A 16,096-nucleotide genomic window follows, 5' to 3' on the forward strand; every position below is an offset into this window, starting at 1 on the left:
CTAAGGTGTACTGTGGTGACAGCTGTGTTTGAGCCTCCTTGCTCCGGTGTCAGAGGTCAGACTTGGGGTATTGGTGAGTCTGAAAGCCTTCAGTCCCCATGTCTGTTGACACGCTTCATTGAATAAATGCCCCCATCATCCTTCCCGAAACGCCTCTCTTTACAGGATTAGGCTCTGACAAACATCTCTTTATTCTGTGGCTGAGGCTCCACCACCCCCGCCATCACCTCCAGCGTTCTGTACTGTTTGACTGGGCGAGGTCAGAGGATGTGTCCGTCACAGGTCCGGTGGCCAATTCCTGCACTCCCAGCTGTGACCTTGGAAGTCATGCCCAATGGCAGCAGGTTCAGATGCTACTGTACATCCCAAGAGACAACCCCCGCATTTAAAACCCTGCATCAGGGGCTCCACTCACCCATTAGGCCAAGTATCACTTCATAGAGGACTGTATCACATACTGTTGGACAGAACAACAAAGAAAAGTAGCCACAAAAACATATTAACTTATGAAATATTGGGTAACCAAGGACTTTTTGTGGCAAAAATAAAAAGATTTTCCAAAAGCACTTTGAAGGTAAGTGCACCTTTTCTTAGTTGTAGTAGCAAGATGGAATAATTAAAATGTGTGTAATTTCGGGGAATTTGTGATTATTAAATTGATAAATGTTTTTAGTAGATAAGATGAAACTTTACTGATCCCACAAAGGAAAATTTAGGAATTAAGATACAGTTACACAACATTATATTGATAACGTAATCAATATTCTCTGGCTTATCATAACGCTGTAAACCTGCCTGACATGTTAAGTTAAAGAAGTCTTGCTGCAAGAATTTTCTCCAATAAAGTTGAGCCTTTAAAGGCAACACTGATTATTTAAAAATTAAACATTATTGTGTTGGGATATTGTGAATATATAACTGCAATCATAGGATGTCTTAAGATTAAGTATGATTAGATTAGATTAAACTGAAACTTCCATATGAACTATTTTACAGTAATTATAAGCACAAACATTCAAGACAGAACCATGGAGGCACTGCTACTGACTCTGCTTGGACTGCAGACAGTGATGGGAATAGGGTAAGTGTAATTCATATCAGTCAAAGTAGGATTTTTGTTTGGGATTAAGCACATTTTACAGTGTAAACCACTGGAACAGCAACAACCCTGGTTAAAGCCGTGCAAAATCAATTATGAAAATAATGTTTCTCTAAGCTTATTTATACTTATTTATTTCATTCAACAAGACCAATTTTATGAGAGATTTTCCTGTGACTGTAGAAATGCATTACTTGCTGCTGTGCATGCAAGCAACATGGCTACAAATGAGTCATAGTGCTTAATTGTAGTGCTTTATTCCTTGCTATGAATCTATCGTAATACCAATTATTAAAAAACTGAATTAGATTTATTAGCTTCCATCAGGTTTGACCAGAAAAAAGAGACTTATCACATTGCCATCCACTAAAGTGGATTTTTTTGTAAGATTTAAGTTTTTGTTTTGTTAGACTTTATGCAAGTACCTTTGTCCACAACAGTAAACTTGAACTTGAAGTGATAGGGGGGAATTTAAATCTGTGCATCGTGCTTCAGACACTGGTGTGAACACACGGTGGAGGAGAGAGTGGAGCGAGTCCTGTCACCACGTCTGCAGCTTGAAGTGAGCTGTTCTGAGGTGTACCAGTATAACACCCAGGGCTGGAGGCTGGATGTGGACAGGATGCGTGTTAAGCATGGAGGGGATGATGGCATCGCACTCTACTACAAACAACAGGGTTCCAAGGCATCCTGCTTCTTGTACAAGTAAGTAAAAAGTTGATCAACAATACTGTACTGAAACAACAACAACAACAATAACAATAATAATGATAATAATAATAATGTTTATTTAGTATTGCACCTTTCACAGAATATGATAATAGAATAAAATTCACAAAGTGCTTCACAGGAATAAAAGTTAAACATACAAACAATAAAAACATATGCCACAAGTTAAAGTTAACGTAAAAACAAAACACAGGCAACAGGGTACCTCAAGAGGAAACAAACAAACAAACCATCACTTCACATCACACGCAACTCAAGGTGACACAAAAGCCAATTTATATAGATGGGTCTTCAGTTGCTTTTTAAAAGCATCTATGGAGACTGCAGACTGTATGTGTAAAGGAAGAGAGTTCCATAGTGTTGTAGCCACAATTTCCTTGCACCATTTGGAACCATTTGTAGACGGTTCAGACGAGTGAAAATGGAATTACAGTAATCTAGCCGGAATGATATGAATGTTTGAATAAACATTTCGAGCTCCGGTTGTGATAAGACTTGAGTTTTGTAATATTTCTTAGATAGAAAAAATGCATGAGTCAGTGATTTAATATGCTGATCGAAATGCATAGCCTGGTCAAATATAACACCGAGATTTCTTAAGTTAGACCAAACAGCTGAGGAAGGAAAGGGACCCAATACTCTTAGCAACCTTGGGAGCTATACTGTCAGAAGCAATGATAAGAACCTCTGTCTTGTCATTAAGCTGTAAGACGTTGTTTGACGTCCAGTCCTTAATGGCAGTCAGACAGTTGTGCAACACATTGTCAGCCTAACAGTGATAGGAAATATTGTTATAAAAATTATGATTGCTACACTCAAGTTCATTTTTAAGCACAGAAGTGGGTTGAATGTCAACAGGAGAGGGGGAGGATCATACTACCCACCAGAACAGTGAGGTCTTGTATGGAAATAAGAGAGAAACAGTCCATTGACAGCTGAAAAGCATAAAGTGAAGAGGGGAATAAATGGGGGGTTAGTGCTAGCGCTGACATCTCTAATCTTACCAACAAAGAAGGAGAGAAAATTGCTGCAGTCCTTGTTTGACCAAACGGGCACATCCGGAGGTGCAATAGGAGTCTCTGGTAAACAAGTGAACATAGGATCACTTAGGGTGTTCTCAATCCTCATGTTTGGGATAAAAAATTTTACAGATGCAACAGGTTTGAAAGGGTTTCTCATAAGTTCAATAGAATCAATGCACTATTGTTTGTGTCCAGCTAAAAGATACGTTGAGATATTTGTACAAATAACATTTCCTCCTGTGTCAGAACTGTTGTTGATGATAATATGATGAGGGATCATGCTCTTGTTGCCACAACACTGAGGACTTTGTAGCCTTTAAAACATGGAATAGAAAAAATGATGGACATAAACCTGTTTGATTATGCTGTAAAGTTGGGCATTTTAACATGGGAGTCTATGCAAATCGGCTCGCTTTTGGAGCCAGCTTCAAGTGGCCATTCTAGTAACTGCAGGTTTTGGCACTTTCGTGTTGGCTTTGTTTTTCAGCCACAGAGGTTGCAGCTTTCTTTATGAACATGTAGGAGTATTAATACTTTATTAATGAATTACCTCGTCATTAGGGCACCACCTCCTTTTTGGTTAGGATTTGTTAGTGCCAGGAGGGAGCACTAACCCTTGTTCAGTTTAATCAATGAATCAGTCTCACAATCGTAAGTTCTTGTCCCAAACAGTGACCTCTGTTTACTGCAGCTCAAAGAAACAACCAACCACTTTTAGGATAAATGAAGACATTTATTAATAGCTTAACGTCTTGAGGATACATGATAAAGCATAGATAATATAATATATACAAATAATATACAGAACATAATAAATAAAAAGAAAGTAAAATAAATAAATAAATAAATAAGGCCTAAGAATGATAAAAATTTATAAAGAAAATTATTCAGCAAGAGTGGCTCGAAGTGTGTGACTTTAACGTTGTTCGACATCAACCCTTGATCACAAAGCCATGTCATGCCTTACTGTTGAGGTGTGTCGTCTTGGTAGAGGCGTCATCTTGGCAGGTCCAGCGTTGTTTGATGCAGCATCACCAGCAGTGTTGCAGTGAAAGAGCCTGTATCAGCTGTGGGTGGTGGCGCATCTCAGTGGATGCAGAGGCATTGAGTGTTGGTAAAGAATCAAGCCGTTTCAGGCTACTCTGGCAGAGTCTTCAGGCCGGCTTCACTTCTGGGTTGCGGTCTTGCTCTCAGAGAGCAGTTTCAAGTGTTCTCCTTTTTCTTCTTCTTCTTCTTCTTCGTTTTAGTTCGAGTTAAGTGTCGAATAAAGTTTAGTCTGACTACGCTCAAGTCTTCAGCGGCGTCTACTTCAAAATAAAATACTGTACATGTTTACTTCAAATTAAATTACTATACGTGGAAATACAAGACCTTATGTTACTAATAAAACAAAACAAATTAACTTGTTGCAATAAAAGATTAAACACGGATATATTTGGTTGATAAAGAAATAAAAGACGTCTTAAGAGTTTTCTTGAGTTCTTGGAGGCCAGCTCAAAGAAGTGTGTTCTAAAGGGTTTCACGTCGAATTATTGATGAATATTCACTTTCTTTGTTCTAGAGGCTTTAGGTGTGGCTGGTGCTTTGCAGCCTGCGTCTCCTGAAGTAAAGGAATTTGGTGAAATATAATTCTGAGTTTTTACATGCAAAAACTCACACTTCAAGTCACTGTTGCCTATTATTTCACATTAAAGCTGTAAACACATTCTTTTCATTATGTCCAAGCATTCATGATATTTCTGATTAATAATGGTTCTGTCAGCTTGTGTATTTGTGAAACCATTCAAAAACAGTTAAACAATTTACATGATTCATGATAAGTCAGTTCTTCTAATAACAAACATTAATCTTCATATTAACACTTCACAATGTCTAAGCATACAACCTTCATTAGTTCAACTTTCTCAAACTATTTACACAACTTAAACCATCTACTGAAATAAAGTTTAATACTATAGTGAAAGGAAATAAAGTCAGGCAACACTTATGTGATTAGATTACTTTCAGAAACAACAAGTTGACATAACTTACTTTCTAATATAAAAGCATTCAACGTGATTATTGTTTAACAATAAAAGAAACTTTAAACTCAAAATCCTTCAAATATTATCTTTACATTCCTATTATTTTAGAAACTTCATTCTTTCAACCAAACTACTTGTCTACTTTAACTACTAAAATATGATTGTTTATGAGGTTAATAGATCACAAGTTCAACACTTAAAATACAAATACATGGTTATTAAAGATTCATTAACTCTTCACATAAGGGAATTCAACTCTTGTCAATAGAGGAGCAGTATTGTTACCTGTTAGTATAAAAGGATAATACAATCTAATTCTTATTTCTCTTTAGTAGATAGTCATACATCTATGAAAGTTACACCGTTCTTCTTGTATTTACATGACAACTAACATGATATAAGTTACATGATGATTAGACCTTTAATTTACATGAATTTCAGGTTTGTCTCAGATTTGAAAGGGGCTTCACGAAGTCCTCAGGAATGTGGATTAGTTTATGGCTTTGGTGATAAGAGTCTGGCATCCATCTATAAGGTGGGAGTTGTTTCCCCCAGTCCAAGTGGCCTTTAAGGTCATTTCATGCTTTTAGTTCGTGTTGTAAATCAACTTATCGAAATGGTCTCTAGGAGGTTTTTCTGAGTCTGTTGAGCATCACCGATCAAACCCCCACTTGGAGGGTTGCAAAGTCCAGTTCTGGAGGCCGAGAGTCTGCTCTTACAAACTTAGGAAACCAGAGAGTCTGTCTCTTATTTTCATTAAGAATCAAAGATTAGTCAACAGAATTAAAGAACAAGCGGTTGTCCTCCTGCAAACAACAAAAATAGAATTGCGATGGCCGGGAATCAAACCCCAGCCAACTGCTTGGAAGGCAGCTATGCTCACCACTATACCACCATCGCTGTGCAAGATGAGGATTTTACTGCAAAATCAGCACTTTATATCAGTGTAAGAATTCAACAGGGAGAGGAGGAGGAACAGAGGAGAGGAGGAGGGAGGTACACCAAGCAGAGAAGAGAAGAATGTAGCTTGACATACCCGTAACTAAGAGTAATATTATTATTGACTACAGAAGCTACGCTGCAAAAAACTAAATGATAACAGAGTGGATATTGTATGTAGTTATTCTATGAAGTATAGGACTGTGCAGAAGAGTAAGCAGTCCAGGTCCAGTCCAACATCTAGAATGACTCATTTGAAAGCAACCAGATTCACTGTTTCATTCTTGAAGGCATTTCACTACTCATCCAAGAGGTCCCCCCTACGGTTCTCCTGGCTGGTGGCTTCTGGCTTCTCAGAATTCCATCAGGCAGCGCGTGAACAAGATTAAGGCATCGTTGTCGGCAGGATTCGAACCTGCGCGGGGTGACCCCAATGGATTTCTAGTCCATCGCCTTAACCACTCGGCCACGACAACCACGATGATAAGAACCTGTTGTTGGGGTGTCAAATGCATACGTGTCACACGTGTTGTTCCACCAATACCACACTACAGTACAACATTCATATCATCGCCTCACAAAGAGCTTCACAGACAGTTTGTAAGGGCAGTATTACTCTTCAGTTTTGGTGCATGACTGTGTCTCGATAGAGATCTGACAGGTAATAAAAGAAAAGCAACCATGTCACGGATATGTCACCATCACCTACAAATAAAAAACACTATTGTCTTTGTTTAACTTAGCGAGAAGTACTCCACAAGTTTCTCTGTCCTGTCTTATTATGCTTTTCTATTAGGGAGTGTTCTTAATGTTCCGTCCCACTAATTCACAAGCCCTTATATACAAATTGCACGTGCATATTTTTTCAGTGTGAAGCCTTTTGATTTTTCGTCTCTGCTGAGGTGATGTGATGTCAACAAGTTTGTTGTCATCATAAAACCTGTTGGAGATGCCGGGGATTGAACCCGGGGCCTCATACATGCAAAGCATGCGCTCTACCACTGAGCTACATCCCCCTGTTTATAGAGTGAATTAAGATAGCAGACATATGAGAAGAGATTGAACAAAGGGATGTAGCACAACTTAAGCTGGATATCTACTTCAGCGTAAAGGGGATACACTATAACTACAGCAGCTACATGTGTAGGCCCTGAAACCACAACGTAGGCTACACCACAAATGATCCAAAAGTCCAGAACCCCAAAAATTCAGTTTGCAATCATGTCAAACTAAGACGAGCAGCAAACCTTCACAACGACAAAGTAAAACCAGCAAATGTTTGGCAGTTTTCCCTATTGATTACGTGAGCAATGAATCCATTACAAAAAAGAGAATTTTCAGTCAAATTCCCATTCACCACAAATGTTCTTAAATCACTCGTACGTGTCTCTGAAGAACGAATCTGTTCGTACGAGTGGTTCTTGCATGAGGCCCACTGTCTCAAGAGAGTGGTCTTTTCACCTTCTGTGATGTGATACAAATTCAAGAGTTTGTGATATGTAGCACAACAAGCTAGCGAAGCTCTGTAAATGTAGCCGTGTTGCAGTGTCGTGTGCCGTACACGGAACTACACTCCCGAGACTGAAAACTTGATCACTGTTATCAGACTTTGGAGCCATTTGTAAACAAACTAATGTGACCCGGGCGAGGAGCATTTCACCCTGTGAGGCGGTGTGGCTCACTGACGTATTTTAATAGTTTTTCGACAACAACAGAAGTCTGCGACGCAGTAGAGTACGATATCACAGGTTTTGGATGATGTTGATGAACAACTGAATATTTTCTTCAGTTGTTCATCAACAATGTGACGGACCCCTAATTTTTAATCACTTCCCAAACGTTGTCGGGCAGGTTTCGTAAGAGGACCTGAGGGAACCCTGTGGTATGTCTGCAATTTAAGGCAATTTATTAGAAGAGACCAACAGAAAGCTGAACTACACCACCCTCTGGAAGACGAAGACGAAGAAGAAGACGAGCTTTGGACAGCTTTGGCGCTGCGTGACTTTTAGCCTCAAGAAAATTGAAATGGCTGAGTTATATGAAAAATATCCCACTGTTGAGTTGTCATGAAAGGGGAAACTAGCTATAGAGACCAAAACCCTTTTTTGCACCAGGCTGTAAACACATTTGTTTCTGCCGTAAAGCTGGGCATTTCAACATGCAGCATGGGGGTCTACACAGATTGACGCACTTTTGGTGACAGCCTCATGTTGCTATTCAAGTAACTGCAGTATTTGGCACTTTCGTGCTGGCTTGGTTTCTCAGCCACAGAAGTTGCCGCTTGCTTTGTAAGCAACGAAACTGAGCTGCGATGGCCGGGAATCGAACCCGGGTCAACTGCTTGGAAGGCAGCTATGCTCACCACTATACCACCATCGCTGTGCAAGATGAGAATTTTACTGCAAAATCAGCACTTTATATCAGTGTAAGAATTCAACAGGGAGAGGAGGAGGAACAGAAGAGAGGAAGAGGGAGGTACACCAAGCAGAGAAGAGAAGAATGTAGTTTGACATACCTGTAACTAATAGTAATATTATTATTGACTACAGAAGCTACGCTGCAAGAAACTAAATGATAACAGAGTGGATATTGTATGTAGTCAAAGTATGACGTAAAGGACTGTGCAGAAGAGCAAGTAGCGCAGGTCCAGTCCAACATCTAGAATGACTCATTTGAAAGCAACCAGATTCACTGTTTCATTCTTGAAGGCATTTCTTTACTCATCCAAGAGGTGCTCCCTACGGTTCTCCTGGCTGGTGGCTTCTCAGAATTCCATCAGGCAGCGCGTGAACAAGATTAAGGCATCGTTGTCGGCAGGATTCGAACCTGCGCGGGGAGACCCCAATGGATTTCTAGTCCATCGCCTTAACCACTCGGCCACGACAACCACCCTGATAAGAATCTGTTGTTGGGGTGTCAAATGCATACGTGTCACACGTGTTGTTCCACCAATACCACACTACAGTACAACATTCATATCATCGCCTCACAAAGAGCTTCACAGACAGTTTGTAAGGGCAGTATTACTCTTCAGTTTTGGTGTATGACTGTGTCTCGATAGAGATCTGACAGGTAATAAAAGAAAAGCAACCATGTCACGGATATGTCACATCACCATCACCTACAAATAAAAACACTATCTTTGTTTAACTTAGCGAGAAGTACTCCACAAGTTTCTCTGTCCTGTCTTATTATGCTTTTCTATTAGGGAGAGTTCTCAATGTTCCGTCCCATTCATACACAAGCTCTTACATACAAATTGCACGTGCATATTTTTTCAGAAGCCTTTTGAATTTTTTGTCTCTGCTGAGGTGATGTGATGTCTACAAGTTTGTTGTCATCATAAAACCTGTTGGAGATGCCGGGGATTGAACCCGGGGCCTCATACATGCAAAGCATGCGCTCTACCACTGAGCTACATCCCCCTGTTTATAGAGTGAATTAAGATAGCAGACATATGAGAAGAGTTTGAACAAAGGGATGTAGCACAACTTAAGCTGGATATCTACTTCAGCGTAAAGGGGATACACTATAACTACAGCAGCTACATGTGTAGGCCCTGAAACCACAACGTAGGCTACACCACAAATGATCCAAAAGTCCAGAACCCCAAAAATTCAGTTTGCAATCATGTCAAACTAAGACGAGCAGCAAACCTTCACAACGACAAAGTAAAACCAGCAAATGTTTGGCAGTTTTCCCTATTGATTACGTGAGCAATGAATCCATTACAAAAAAGAGAATTTTCAGTCAAATTCCCATTCACCACAAATGTTCTTAAATCACTCGTACGTGTCTCTGAAGAACGAATCTGTTCGTACGAGTGGTTCTTGCATGAGGCCCACTGTCTCAAGAGAGTGGTCTTTTCACCTTCTGTGATGTGATACAAATTCAAGAGTTTGTGATATGTAGCACAACAAGCTAGCGAAGCTCTGTAAACGTAGCCGTGTTGCAGTGTCGTGTGCCGTACACGGAACTACACTCCGGAGACTGAAAACAGTTGTTCATCAACAATGTGACGGACCCCTAATTTTTAATCACTTCCCAAACGTTGTCAGGCAGGTTTCGTAAGAGGACCTGAGGGAACCCTGTGGTATGTCTGCAATTTAAGGCAATTTATTAGAAGAGACCAACAGAAAGCTGACCTGCACCACCCTCTGGAAGACAAAGACGAGCTTTGGACAGCTTTGGCGCTGCGTGACTTTTAGCCTCAAGAAAATTGAAATGGCTGAGTTATATGAAAAATCTCCCACTGTTGAGTTGTCATGAACGGGGAAACTGGCTATAGAGACCAAAACCCTTTTTGTACCAGGCTGTAAACACATTTATTTCTGCCGTAAAGCTGGGCATTTCAACATGCAGCATGGGGGTCTACGCAGATTGACGCACTTTTGGAGACAGCCTCATGATGCCATTTGAGTAACTGCAGTATTTGGCACTTTCACACTGGCTTGGTTTCTTAGCCACAGAAATTGACGCTTACTTTGTAAGCAACGAAACGGAGCTGCGATGGCCGGGAATCGAACCCGGGTCAACTGCTTGGAAGGCAGCTATGCTCACCACTATACCACCATCGCTGTGGAAGATGAGGATTTTACTGCCAAATCAGCACTTTATATCAGTGTAAGAATTCAACAGGGAGAGGAGGAGGAACAGAGGAGAGGAAGAGGGAAGTACACCAAGCAGAGAAGAGAAGAATGTAGTTTGACATACCTGTAACTAATAGTAATATTATTATTGACTACAGAAGCTACGCTGCAAAAAACTAAATGATAACAGAGTGGATATTGTATGTAGTCAATGTATGACATGAAGGACTGTGCAGAAGAGCAAGTAGCGCAGGTCCAGTCCAACATCTAGAATGACTCATTTGAAAGCAACCAGATTCATTGTTCCATTTTCACTACTCATCCAAGAGGTCCCCCCTACGGTTCTCCTGGCTGGTGGCTTCTGGCTTCTCAGAATTCCATCAGGCAGCGCGTGAACAAGATTAAGGCATCGTTGTCGGCAGGATTCGAACCTGCGCGGGGTGACCCCAATGGATTTCTAGTCCATCGCCTTAACCACTCGGCCACGACAACCACCATGATCAGAGCCTGTTGTTGGGGTGTCAAATGCATACATGTCACACGCGTTGTTCCACCAATACCACACTACAGTACAACATTCATATCATTGCCTCACAAAGAGCTTCACAGACAGTTTGTAAGGGCAGTATTACTCTTCAGTTTTGGTGTATGACTGTGTCTCGATAGAGATCTGACAGGTAATAAAAGAAAAGCAACCATGTCACGGATATGTCACCATCACCTACAAATAAAAAACACTATTGTCTTTGTTTAACTTAGCGAGAAGTACTCCACAAGTTTCTCTGTCCTGTCTTATTACGCTTTTCTATTAGGAAGTGTTCTCAATGTTCCGTCCCATTCATACACAAGCTCTTATATACAAATTGCACGTGCATATTTTTTCAGTGTGAAGCCTTTTGATTTTTTGTCTCTGCTGAGGTGATGTGATGTCTACAAGTTTGTTGTCATCATAAAACCTGTTGGAGATGCCGGGGATTGAACCCGGGGCCTCATACATGCAAAGCATGCGCTCTACCACTGAGCTACATCCCCCTGTTTATAGAGCGAATTAAGATAGCAGACATATGAGAAGAGTTTGAACAAAGGGATGTAGCACAACTTAAGCTGGATATCTACTTCAGCGTAAAGGGGATACACTATGACTACAGCAGCTACAAAACTATTAAAATACGTCAGTGAGCCACACCGCCTACAAATTCAAGAGTTTGTGATATGTAGCACAACAAGCTAGCGAAGAATAGCATAGCCGTGTTGCAGTGTCGTGTGCCGTACACGGAACTACACTCCCAAGACTGAAAACGTGATCACTGTTATCAGACTTTGGAGCCGTTTGTAAACAAACTAATGTGACCCGGGCGAGGAGCATTTCACCCTGTGAGGCGGTGTGGCTCACTGACGTATTTTAATAGTTTTTCGACAACAACAGAAGTCTGTCTACGGCACAGAAGAGTACGATATCACAGGCTTTTGATGATGAACAACTGAATATTTTCATCTACAGTGTGACGAACCCCTAATTTTTAATCACTTTCCAAATGTTCTGTGGCAGAGTTCGTAAGAGGACTTGAGGGAACCCTGTGGTATGTCTGCAATTTAAGGCAATTTATTAGAAGAGACCAACAGAAAGCTGACCTACACCACCCTCTGGAAGACGAAGACGAAGACGAGCTTTGGACAGTTGAGCTGTAAGAGAATGTCTACACTAGTGCACATTAGTGAAATGAAAGATGCCAAAAGTAGCCTTTAAAACATGGAACTGAAAAAATGATGGACGTAACCCATTGTTTGTGGACTCCCGTTTTGAAGCCTCAAGTTTGCATTTCGGCCGTCGCTATCTTCGATATAGAGACCAAAACTCTTTTTGTACGAGGCTGTAAACATGTTTCTCCTGTAAAGTTGGGCATTTCAACACAGGAGTCTACAAGGATTGACTTGCTTTTGGAGCCAGCTTTTGGCACTTTTGCATTGGCTTTGTTTTTCAGCCACAGAGGCTGTGGAAGATGAGGATTTCACTGCCAACTCAGCAGTTTTTGGCACTTTCCCATTGGCTTGATTTTATTAGCCCCGGAGATTGCCACTGGCTTCATAAACAACAAAACAGAATTGCAATAGCCAGGAATCCAACCCGGGTCAACTGCTTGGAAGGCAGCTATGCTCACCACTATACCACCATCGCTGTGGAAGATGAGGATTTTACTGCCAAATCAGCACTTTATATCAGTGTAAGAATTCAACAGGGAGAGGAGGAGGAATAGAGGAGAGGAAGAGGGAGGTACACCAAGCAGAGAAGTGAAGAATGTAGTTTTATTCAGGAAGTCAATGTCGATTCATTCTGGAATTTACGCCATTTACGATTACTATTTAAACTAAAATAATTCAAATTAGTATGAATGTTCATTCTTGATCTTAACAATACCAAATGAAAGTCCACTTACTATTTTTTTCTGGAGCTTTAAACCATACAGTCATTTCATAAAATTAGATGGAGTTATGAAATCAAATGCTATGAAATCATTACACTAATAGTCCACATGTCAGCAGATCCATCTCCATGACAACTAAGCAAGCCATCTATCAATGACCCTGTGATATGAAAGCTCCAGAAAAAGCTTGTAAGTGTTGTTTTGTCAAAGTAAAATAATTCTGACAGCTGGACCTGCCTCAGATCCAGGAAGATATATGTCGATATTATTCCACTTGGACCTGCTCTTTGGTCTTCAACATGTTGTAATGTTTGCTATTCCTGTTTTCATACAGTGGATTTGATTTGACTGGGGCTGTGTGAGGTATCCTGTAGAAAGTGCTGTCAGAGTACGTGGTATTGGGCTGCTGATGCAGTCTTTTTCTCTACACACTCCATAAGCCAGGCACTTCCCATGGCTGTGTTGTCAGATGTGCTCATGATTTTGTAGAGGGCTATGCTGTAAATCTCTACCAGTTTGGGTGAAATACATACACTGTAAATTAAATAAAAGCTATTAAGTTAAACCTTGATTTTATGTCAACATCAAGGAAATACCCGTACTTCACAGTGACCAGAATGAAAATTGAATTAATTATGAATGAATTTAATATATTGACTATTCATCTGATATGCCTGTCCACCTCAGACCACCAGAGATGGAGAGCCAGAAGGTGAACAAGACAGTGAGGGCATGCTGTGAGGGCTGGGGCGGAGCACGCTGCTCTGAGGGTAAGGACAAAAATTTGTTGTAGTTTTTTAGTTTTGTTGTAGTTGCAGTTTTACATAAAAATCTATTTTTGAAAGTATTGTATATATTGTATATAAACATAACACAAGTACTTGTCTCATCATGTTCCTTTATTTCCTTGTATGATCACAGGTTGTTGCCCAAGCCCAAAGTTCAAGCTTATTTTCATTTAATTGCTTATAAGAAAGAATTACCAATCACAACAACAAATATATGAAGACTGTGACAATACCAGATTTTGTCAGAAGTGTTTTCCTGACTCCTTCTGTCCTTTAACACTTTCCTTTTCATTGACCCCCTACATCCTTTTGCTAACCACATCAGTCTGTCCACTCTCTCCCAGGTGTAGGAGTGCGTGGCCAGTGCTACTCTACATGGAGTTGTGAGGAGTTCCCTGGACTCCATAACTCCTCCTTGATGCCGATGGAGCAGTGCTGCAGCAGCCTATGGGGACTGAGTTGGAGAAACGCATCAGACCAGACCTGCTTGTCTTGCACTTACACTCTCCTTCCAGGTCAGAGGACATGAACTCGTACTGACTTATTTCTCTTCTTCCCGAAAATTTTGCTCTAATTCCCTAATATATCTTCACTTGCTCCTCTCCAGACTCCCAGTCCTCCCCCCTGGTGCGTGGGGGTCTGATGGGTAGCATCAGGGTCCCTCAGGGTTCGGCCACCTGCATGTCCTGGGGTGGTACCCACTACCGCACTTTTGACAGGAAGCACTTCCACTTCCAGGGCAGCTGCACTTACCTGCTGGCCTCATCCACTGATGGGACCTGGGCTGTTTACATCAGTACGGTGTGTGACGGGAGAGGAGACTGCAGTAAGGTATGAAATACTGCAGATTACACCACTGATTGATGATGTGGTATTACTGGTAGCATATTCTTGTGCTTTTCTTGACTTTTCCCACCTCTAACCATAAATGAGCATGAGTTAATATAAAGAAATAATAGTGGTAGCATTGTGGACCACAAATACAGAAGCTGCCTGCCACTGAAAGCAAGTATGACCTGTGGGTTTGCTTATACTGGGCATAAAAATCAGCAGTAATGGAAATATCTGACTATAGGTAAGTGTACATGCTTATATGAATTTGTGACCCTTTCTTCAGGCTCTGAGAATGATGCTGGGTTTAGATTTGGTTTCAATTCACCAAAGGAACTTAACACTGAACAACCTCCATGTCCCAAGGGGAGACCCACTCTTCCAAAATGGTAAGCTAATGTCAACTGTCACTCAACCTCCCATTTCCAGTATGATATTTTTAACCATGACCATATTTAAACATTGGAATAACAGAAAATCCCGCAGATGATTTTGTCACACCATGACACATGGATTTACTTGGGAAATCTCATAATCATAAATTGCATAGAAACGTGTTATTTAACTGAAATTGAACCAAGTGTAGATAGATTTTTTTAAAGAAATAGTTTCTTTAAATCAAAAGTGTAGTTCCCAAGAAATTAAATATTTTTTGCACAATCTGACCAGTTTTCTCTACATGTCTAACAAACATTAACAAAAGGATTGATTCAAGAGTACAGTGTATGTTTTTATGTGAAATTTAATTCCTCTTTTGTTCTTATTTTATCTGATAAACATGTACATGTTTATTCAGTTGTATTAGATGATACATTTGTGAAAAAATCAGGGGGGGGTTTGATCTTTTTGAAATGTTTTTATTCCTGAAAATAAATGAGAACCACAGTGGGCCTACATAGACTATGAATCCTATTAGGCTATTTCTTGTAGCTGTTACAGTAACATTTATAAAATAATTATGAACATAAATAAAACATTTACAAAATTTTAACTTGACCACTGCATTTGAAGTAATATTTTCATCCATTTAAAAATTTATTAAAATGCATCTTTTGGTGATCTGATCACAAGTGGTTGAGTTGAGTGTATTGCGTTTTCAACAAGGAGGTCATTGTATCTTTTGCACCTATGCCCCATGTCTCCATATCCTCGATTCGGTGTTCAGCTTCTTCCAGCCTTTCAGTTGTGAGGTCAATTTTTCCTGTTATCTCCACGATCTTCTGATTAAAGTCTTTTCTTTATGTCTGTCTGGAAGTTATTTTGAAGGTCAGATAGTTGTTTTGTGATATCACCCCTGAGCGCTTGCATTTCTGTAGTCATATATTTCCTCACTTCTTGTATGGTAGTCAGTATTGCAGTCTCTCCTCCTAGCTTGGTAGCATCTGTGTTGGTATTTTCTGTAGGGTCATCTTCCATCGTCTCTATCCAAATCTCCCTTTTTACCTCTTCTTTGTGACTTAGAACAACCCTTATCATTTCCCCCTTCTATCTTCCAACTTCTTTAGGTCGATTTTAGCTTTAACAACTAATTGAATTTAGGGGTTTTCGCTAACTGGTAGAAAGCTAACATTTTACACAGCCATCAACGATTCTACGCCATCAGATGTCAATGCAGCAGACTTTTATACAAGTTGAAAACATAGCACAGCACA

General features: G+C 40.3%; 1 protein-coding gene and 9 non-coding genes across 15 annotated transcripts in view; 1 reads left to right on the top strand and 9 right to left on the bottom strand.

The window, feature by feature from the left end:
- Positions 1 to 489: 489 nt before the first annotated feature.
- sspo (SCO-spondin) overlaps positions 490 to 16,096 on the top strand; it is an 88,567-nt gene continuing 72,960 nt past the window's right edge. For 2 of the 6 annotated variants that reach the window (XM_042399209.1, XM_042399215.1), the window contains exons 1-7: positions 490 to 574; positions 997 to 1,081; positions 1,595 to 1,804; positions 13,513 to 13,595; positions 13,958 to 14,128; positions 14,221 to 14,444; positions 14,731 to 14,833. In XM_042399209.1, the coding sequence (XP_042255143.1) occupies positions 1,029 to 1,081; positions 1,595 to 1,804; positions 13,513 to 13,595; positions 13,958 to 14,128; positions 14,221 to 14,444; positions 14,731 to 14,833 (844 nt within the window). In that variant the 5' untranslated portion in view covers positions 490 to 574; positions 997 to 1,028. Of the gene's footprint in view, positions 575 to 996; positions 1,082 to 1,594; positions 1,805 to 10,340; positions 10,437 to 10,555; positions 12,088 to 12,112; positions 12,625 to 13,171; positions 13,214 to 13,512; positions 13,596 to 13,957; positions 14,129 to 14,220; positions 14,445 to 14,730; positions 14,834 to 16,096 lie in introns of those variants that run through there. The other 4 variants (XM_042399212.1, XM_042399213.1, XM_042399211.1 and 1 more) reach the window with 4 other exon arrangements.
- Positions 6,208 to 6,289, bottom strand: trnas-aga. The gene has a single exon. It is a non-coding gene; the product is annotated as a tRNA-Ser (tRNA).
- trnaa-ugc lies at positions 6,758 to 6,829 on the bottom strand. The gene has a single exon. It is a non-coding gene; the product is annotated as a tRNA-Ala (tRNA).
- trnag-ucc lies at positions 8,121 to 8,192 on the bottom strand. Its single transcript has one exon. It is a non-coding gene; the product is annotated as a tRNA-Gly (tRNA).
- Positions 8,619 to 8,700, bottom strand: trnas-aga. Its single transcript has one exon. It is a non-coding gene; the product is annotated as a tRNA-Ser (tRNA).
- trnaa-ugc lies at positions 9,167 to 9,238 on the bottom strand. The gene has a single exon. It is a non-coding gene; the product is annotated as a tRNA-Ala (tRNA).
- Positions 10,319 to 10,390, bottom strand: trnag-ucc. The gene has a single exon. It is a non-coding gene; the product is annotated as a tRNA-Gly (tRNA).
- trnas-aga lies at positions 10,813 to 10,894 on the bottom strand. The gene has a single exon. It is a non-coding gene; the product is annotated as a tRNA-Ser (tRNA).
- Positions 11,363 to 11,434, bottom strand: trnaa-ugc. Its single transcript has one exon. It is a non-coding gene; the product is annotated as a tRNA-Ala (tRNA).
- trnag-ucc lies at positions 12,507 to 12,578 on the bottom strand. Its single transcript has one exon. It is a non-coding gene; the product is annotated as a tRNA-Gly (tRNA).

Source organism: Thunnus maccoyii, chromosome 21 (genome assembly GCF_910596095.1).
Source record: "Thunnus maccoyii chromosome 21, fThuMac1.1, whole genome shotgun sequence".
Classification (NCBI taxonomy): domain Eukaryota; kingdom Metazoa; phylum Chordata; class Actinopteri; order Scombriformes; family Scombridae; genus Thunnus; species Thunnus maccoyii.